The following is a 7,422-nucleotide window of genomic DNA, read 5'->3' as shown; positions in this document are numbered from 1 at the left end:
GCGGCGGGCGGGGGCCGTTCCCGGGGCAACGGCCGGGCCGGGCCGGGGCCGAGCGGCCGCGCTGGGCAGCGGCACCCGCCGGGCATGGGGCCCGCGCCGGGGCCCCCCCGACACCATGCTGCTCGGCAGGAAGCCGGACGGGCCTCTCGCAGCGGGTGAGCAGGAGGAGGAGGCGGCCGGGGGTCCCGGGGGCTGGGGGGGAAAGGGAGGGATGCGATTTGGGTCGGTGGCCGCCGAGCCCCCCGCGTGGTCCCCGCCGTCCGTCGGGTCTGTCGCGATAGACTTCGCGATTTTAAGTTCTTGAGCAACCGACAGCGAGAGACGCCGCCTTTTCTTATTCTTTTTTTTTTTTTTTTTTTTTTTTTCCTTTCCCCACGTTTTTGCAGCTATAATTCCTACATCTCATTTTTAAGGGATAACCTGCTTTAAAGGATAGTCCTATCAAGTGTTTAAGTGTTTGCTCGTTTTCTGCTCGTTTGGGATTATCCTGATTAAGGGGAAGCGGGGAGGATGGTGGTTAGTGTTTCTTAGGGATGTATTTTTTTGCAGTGCAGAAGTTGATTAACGAAAAAGAAGCTCTAAATTAAAAGTATCTCGAATTAAGATTCTCCAGAAGCATCGCGCTCCTGTGGTATGAAAATATAGTTAGATTCCAAAGATCATTTAATGAGTGAAGGAGAATCAATGATTTCACAGATTAAAATGTGCTGAAGGGAGTTGCATTTCAGCATTTGGCTCTATCAGTGTGAGTTGTTGTGAATAACTGGTTTGTGTGTGGGACCTTTCCAGGCAGGATTGGAGACGGATTGTACGACTCCTATATGAGGATAGATGAGTGTAGATACCCAGAGCCTACAAATGAAGAAGAGAGCCCTTCAGGACTTCCTTCCCTTTCAAGAACTCATGTGAGTATTTTACAGTCATCTCTGTCTTCACAGTGTTCTGTGTGGCAGTGAAAACTATCTGGGGGTCTGATACCTCCCTACAGAGAATAAATTTTAAAAGCAGGATTTTGCAGCTTTGTAGTGGCTTCTTAACATTATTGTTTTTCCTGAGCATAAAAACGATGTGCTGTGTTCACTGCAGAACTTGCTGGCAGCCTCAGGAATCCCATCTTACTGCCCTCAGTTTGTGTTTCAGTCAAAAAGAAAAAAAGTCACTTTACAAAGCGTTGAAGCGTTCTGCCTTGTCACCTTGTACTCTGATAAGTAAATCCACACACGCTTTGCTCTGCCTCCTCCTGCACGTTTCCAATTTAGTTTCCCTCATGAAAATTCCGACGGGTAAGTACGTAGGAGCAGCAGAAGGAGCAGTGTGAGTCTGTGTGGCTGCCAAACATCTCACAAAAGTATCTTTCTGCTCTGAAAACTTGGGCATTATCTGTCACTTCTACCGAAATAGCTCCTCATGAACTGAAGGTGTTGCCGGGCTCTTTCATCAGGGCTCTGTTCCCTCAGCAGATGTGGAGTTGGGAGATTTTTTTTTCCCCTTTAATTGGTTCAGTAGTGCTCATGTTCAGCTGTACTTTTGTACACTGATCTCTCCTTTAGATGGGTTTTAAATGTGTTCTGGCTCTTGTTGAATTCTGGCAGAAGGGAATGAGTTTAAGCTTAAAAAAACCCCTCTCACTCTCTAAAAAGTGAAAATAGACATTGCCCTTAGCGAGATGCATTTGAAAATCATCACCTTGTGGAGTTTTGTTGTAACAAATTTGGTCTGTGCAAACTCAGGGGCATGAGTCTGGGTTTTTTTTCCCTTTTTGGTAATGATGAGGGGGAGCAGAAGGAATTTGCAGTAGGGTTTGAAGAGTAGTGGGTTGGGGTTTTTTATTTGCAGGGATGTGGAAAGATTTCAGCAGCAATGTTTTAAACCATAGTGTGACTTCATTTGTTCGTAACTGAATACAAGTCAATAGAGTGGAACTATACAGTGAAATACAAATATAAATCTGTGACTGTTTGATTTGACTTGTCTTCATCTGTGTTTTGTCCCTGAAGCCTGTTAACTTCTTAGGGCAAGATTAAGGATTTGTAGCATGCCCAGTTTGCATGGTGATGTATCAATAAAATCCAGCCTCAGTGGTATCAGGCAAGCAGGGGGTGAGGCTGAAAATGATCCTGCTATGTTTTGATAGGAAAATACCTGGATTTTTAGTTTTCTTCTTGCAAGATATTTTATGATGATGTGATGTTACATGAGAGGTGAGGAGTCCTGGTGATGACTGCAGCTGCCCATTCCTTCATCGGGAATGCCTTGTGTCCTGCAAGAGAACACAAAGTCTCTCTGCTTTGAAAATACACGGACTGAATTCAGTCTAATTCAGTGCTCAGAACATCTGTGCACACCAGTTTGTGTAGGAATTGCAGTAGCTGTCTCCTTGTCAGTGAAAATGAAGTTTTGTCAGGGATGAGTTTTCGACAGGGTGCCACTGGTGTTGTCAGCCTCATTTCTTGCCTGCACTTCAGCCATAAAACCAAAAACCTGTGGAGCCTGGGATTTGTAAAAGAAAGCTGTTGAAAGCAAGCTGATGTTACCCAGGAGTCATCTGAGTGCAGCTCTTCAGAGTTCAAGTGAAGATGAAGCTATATTTGTGTCTCACCATCATGTGGCAACTGATTTTGGGAGTCCTCTAAGGATGAAAATTGAGACCTTACAACCGTTGAGTCAGGTTTGAAATCCAAAGCCATAATTCCTTCATTAAGAAATCGTTCCAGGATAAATGGAATCATGAATTCCTGGTTTATTTAGGGATTCAGAGGTACAAAATGTTTGCTATGAGCAGCAGCACCAGCAGAGCTGCTACTGCTCATGCGTGGAGAATATTTAAACAAATGTGAGCCCAGTTCTGTTTTTATTTCTCCTGTTTGTTTGTAAACTTTCTGTTTGGGTCTGCTGGACTGAAGAATCTTTGAGCCAGCTCTGAAAAAATGTCATTCTTATCTCAGAGGTTCAGCCAGGCTCCAAGAAAAAGGCGTTTATTCCGCGTTACCAGGGCTGGGCTCTGTTGTTTTTGTTTCAGACTCTGGCGAGGCGTGTCCCTCCCAGCACACTGCATTTTGGGGTTGATAGGAGGAGTGGAGCTTCATAGGATCTCTCCATGTTGATAAGGACTGAGTTCTACAGGGAAATGCTCATTTTTTGAGGCTTGTGGGCAAGAACTAACATTTCAGGGCAGCACCAACAAACGGAGTCTTTTATGAGCTGTGTGTAGTTGGCTTTGGCGAGAACATGCACTTCCCTTATTTGCTGACCCTGCTGAGATGTTGGGCTGGATGTAACTAAAAAGGAATTTGGTTTTATTGCTGTGGGGTTGCAGGTTTATTTATATTTTTGTTTGATTCCTGTGTAGTTATTTTGGTTTTCAGGGATTCGGTTTGGCATGTGTCTGAGATCTTTATTTTTAGATTAAAGGACAAAATGGAAAACAGATGTTGCTGCTTCAGTCAGGGCTTCTTCAGTTCTGCCTGGGAATGGACAACACCTCTGTGCTGCCTCTCAGCAAGGAGTGCCAGCGAGCAGGAAAGGGAATAACTGCTGTGCCAGTGGGAAACTGACCTCCCAGGGTGTCAGCGTTTACTAAATAGTAAAATTGACAAGCCTGGAGAATTTCACAGTGTTTTTCTCACCTCGTATGTGTTTGTTTCAGATGTAAATATTTTAGCACATGGTGGTAAGAGGGAGTGAGTTGGAGTGGGAGGTGTTCTTAGTTATTCAAGTCTGTGTTAAGAGAGTTGTGCAGTTCTCTCTTTCCTGTGTGACAGTGACAGGACCCAGGAGAATGGCTGGAGCCGGGTCAGGGAGGTTTGGGTTGGACAAAAGTTCTTCCCCCAGAGGGTGCTGGGGCACAGAACAGGCTGCCCAGGGCATGGGCATGGCCCCAAGGCTGCCAGAGCTCCAGAACCATGCTCTCAGAGACTGGGAGGGATTTTGGGGTGTCCTGTGCAGGGCCAGCAGTTGGACTTGATGGTTTTTATAGGTCCCTTCCAGCTCAGGGTATTCTATAATTCCACCATGATTTCAAAGGGAGGTGTGGATATCATGATGTTTTTTCCTCTTGAAATTAAGACCCCACAATGAATTTCTTTTAAAGACTGGTTTACCTTGCCTTGCCCTGTCCTCCTCCTGCTCCTGGTGCAGCTGCCTCACAGCAGCCACGTCACCTGCTGGTGTTGCTTTGTCTTCCTTTGGCAGCCTGGCTGTGCAATCTTCCTGCCCCTTCTCAGCATGTCCTCGTTCCATTCCGTGCTCCAGACAGGTGCAAGTTGCATCTGTTGGTGGCTGTGCTGCTGCACCCACGTTTGAAGCTAAACATAGCTGTTCCCTAGCCCTTTGCAGACTGGAGATAGGTATTTTGTGGTTGTTTCAGTCTTTGGCTGGCTAGGGTTTCCCTTTCTGGATTTAAAAGCACAAGTGCTGTTGCAGGGAGTTGCTTTCTCTTTGTGTACCCTTCTATAACTATGCTTGTAACTTAATTTAGTCCAGCATTTTATATTTGTTGCTAATAAATGCCAAAATCATCTGTGTTACCTATTCTCTGTTGGTAGTGATTTTATTTTTAACCTGTGCTTTAAAAGATAAACTAAACTACTTTCTCCCTTCTAGGTTTCTGTCAACAAACTCACCATGAAGGATCACTGTCTGGCTGGAAATCAGGTCAAAGTGGAGCAGTTATTTGAGGACTCTGGCAACAGAAGGAGCGGTGCTCTTCACTCTGCAGGCCTTACTCCAGAAAGATCTCTCCCTTCCCTGAGAAAAGAGAAAAGCCTGGAGAACCTGGGTGCTAGGGGCAATGGGAGCTCCTTGAAATCACATAAAGCCATCTCCCAAGCTCCAGAGCAAGCTGTCAGACAGTACAAACATCAGCTATCAGCTTACGAGCAGCAGGAGATCTTCAGTTTCTCTGAGATTTACTTTGTGGGGGCGTCTGCCAAAAAGAGGCAAGGGGTGATCGGCGGCCCCAACAACAGCGGCTACGATGACGACCAAGGCAGCTACATCCACGTGCCCCACGACCACCTGGCCTACAGGTATGAGGTGCTCAAAATCATTGGCAAGGGCAGTTTTGGACAAGTTGCTAAAGTCTATGATCACAAACTTCACCAACACCTGGCCTTAAAGATGGTTCGCAACGAGAAGAGGTTCCATCGCCAAGCCGCTGAGGAGATCAGGATCCTGGAGCACCTGAAGAAGCAGGATAAAACAGGCAGCATGAATGTGATCCACATGCTGGAAAGCTTCACCTTTCGGAACCACATCTGCATGACCTTTGAACTGTTGAGTATGAACTTGTATGAGCTGATTAAAAGGAATAAATTTCAGGGCTTCAGCCTGCAGCTGGTTCGGAAGTTCGCTCACTCCATCCTGCAGTGTTTGGATGCCCTTTATCGAAACAAAATCATCCACTGTGACTTGAAGCCAGAAAACATCCTCCTAAAACAGCAAGGGAGGAGCGGAATCAAGGTTATAGATTTTGGGTCCAGCTGTTTTGAGCACCAAAGAGTCTACACATACATCCAGTCCCGGTTTTATCGGGCTCCAGAGGTGATCCTGGGCAGCCGCTATGGGATGCCCATAGACATGTGGAGTTTTGGCTGCATCCTGGTGGAGCTTTTGACTGGCTACCCTCTTTTTCCTGGAGAGGACGAGTCAGACCAACTGGCCTGCATCATGGAACTCCTCGGAATGCCACCTCAGAAGCTCTTGGATCAATCCAAACGAGCCAAGAACTTCATCAACTCCAAGGGTCAGCCCCGGTACTGCACGGTGCTGACGCAGCCGGACGGGAAGGTGACCCTGAGCGGGGGCCGCACGCGCCGGGGCAAGGTGAGGGGAGCCCCGGGGAACAAGGACTGGGTGACAGCTCTGAAGGGCTGTGACGACCCCTTGTTCACTGGTTTCCTGAAGGAGTGCCTCAGCTGGGATCCCTCTGCACGCATGATCCCCAGCCAGGCCCTGCGGCACCCCTGGATCTGCAAACGGGTGCCCAAAGCGGCCGGTTTGGAGAAAAGCTCCAGCAGGAGGATTTCCAGCTATTCAGGTTCCTTCCAAGGAATTTCTAACAAGTTGCCTCCTGTGTCTGCAGTCTCCAGCAAGATGAGGGGCACTATGGCCCCTGAGTCCAGTGGCAACATCCCTCTGTGTACTGTGCTCCCCAAACTGGTCAGCTAGTGGGGAGAGAGGGGTTCCCAGGATACACCCCATGTGTGTGCGTTAACTGTCTGTTCATGCTGTGGGAGGAAATCAAATGCAGAGGGTTTTAATGGATTTAATTTTCCGTAGGGGGCTCAGTCTGGAATATTGGAAGATCAGTCAAAAAGTGCACATTTTAAAGGGCTGATTTTATCCAGTTTTATTCACTCACACCTGGTGCATATTCCACTGCTGAGGGTTCAGCTCAGCTGGGGAGTACAGAGACAGTTTGTTTAAAAATACTGGTTTAGAAATCAAACCATTTCTTATCATGGCTCAACAGGTTCATTTGCTTAAGGCAGGAAAGGAACTTGATTTAAACTTCATGTTTTCAGTTATCTCCAGCTGAACTCCTTCTGTTCCAGGGGAAAGTTTTTAAATCTCTTGTCAAAAGCACAAATGCATTAATGTAATGCATTAGAAACTTACTTGCCAATTGCTTAAGTTTGAAGAATTTTATTTCTCTGCATTGCTTTTCCCATATCTATCCTGGGATTTTAAAAAAAGTGATGGGATGTAGACACCAAAGGAATTTGTTGTTGGAAAAGAAAATACTCAGATGATAAAATTTCAAAGCAGCGTAGAAATGCCATGAAACACAGGATATATCTAAATAAAACTACTAATTTCAGTAACACTTGCTATTTCCCCCTTAAAATCTATGGAAAGCTTTTAGGGGAATTTGGGATCAGGCCTGGTCCATTACGAGAATTTGGGATCAGGCCTGGTCCATCACAAGTGAGAGCCAGTTTGTTCAGGTAATGAGTAAATGATCTGTTTCATTGGAGCTCAGATTTCCATCATCGGTTCTGCCAGGTGTGTGTCTTTGTTTTTCCTGTGTTTCTAAAAAAAAATGTTGAACTTCAAGAGCTGGTTTATATCCATGTTTGAGATTCTGGTATTTGCAAAAAATATCTCTTTGTGTAGAGTGAATTCCATTGAATTATATGAAGCTCTTTTAATAAAAATGCAAACATGCCACCCCTGCCAGACAAGTAGAACTTTTTCAGGCCCAGGGCTGTGACTGGAAAATGAGGGAGGGGGGGAAACACACATCAATAAATGGGAGTGTGCTCTGAAATCTCAACAAAATCTCTGGAAACAGAACCAGGAAAGGCTGATAAGGTGCAAGAACTGGCGGATCCAAATGGAAATATTTTATGGGAAGAGCTGCTTTGTTTCTAATTGCCTTCCTTCAGGCCTTTGGGTGCCTACATTTTCTCATTCTTGAAC

General features: G+C 46.0%; 1 protein-coding gene across 1 annotated transcript; it reads left to right on the top strand.

The window, feature by feature from the left end:
• DYRK3 (dual specificity tyrosine phosphorylation regulated kinase 3) lies at positions 1–7,172 on the top strand. The gene is made up of 3 exons (XM_083878345.1): positions 1–155; positions 790–905; positions 4,603–7,172. The coding sequence occupies exons 1-3, from the start codon at positions 116–118 to the stop codon at positions 6,166–6,168; spliced, it is 1,722 nt and encodes a 573-aa protein (XP_083734471.1). The 5' UTR covers positions 1–115; the 3' UTR covers positions 6,169–7,172.
• Positions 7,173–7,422: the final 250 nt, after the last annotated feature.

This window comes from Zosterops lateralis, assembly GCF_965231275.1.
Source record: "Zosterops lateralis genome assembly, chromosome: 26".
In the NCBI taxonomy this organism is placed as follows: domain Eukaryota; kingdom Metazoa; phylum Chordata; class Aves; order Passeriformes; family Zosteropidae; genus Zosterops; species Zosterops lateralis.
This window is presented reverse-complemented; position numbering and strand designations above follow the sequence as displayed.

Coding starts and splice junctions, on each gene's coding strand:
- DYRK3 (XM_083878345.1), top strand. CDS start 116: ATGCTGCTCGGCAGGAAGCCGGACGGGCCTCTCGCAGCGG. Junction 156..789: donor GGACGGGCCTCTCGCAGCGG/GTGAGCAGGAGG, acceptor GGACCTTTCCAG/GCAGGATTGGAGACGGATTG. Junction 906..4,602: donor CTTCCCTTTCAAGAACTCAT/GTGAGTATTTTA, acceptor TCTCCCTTCTAG/GTTTCTGTCAACAAACTCAC.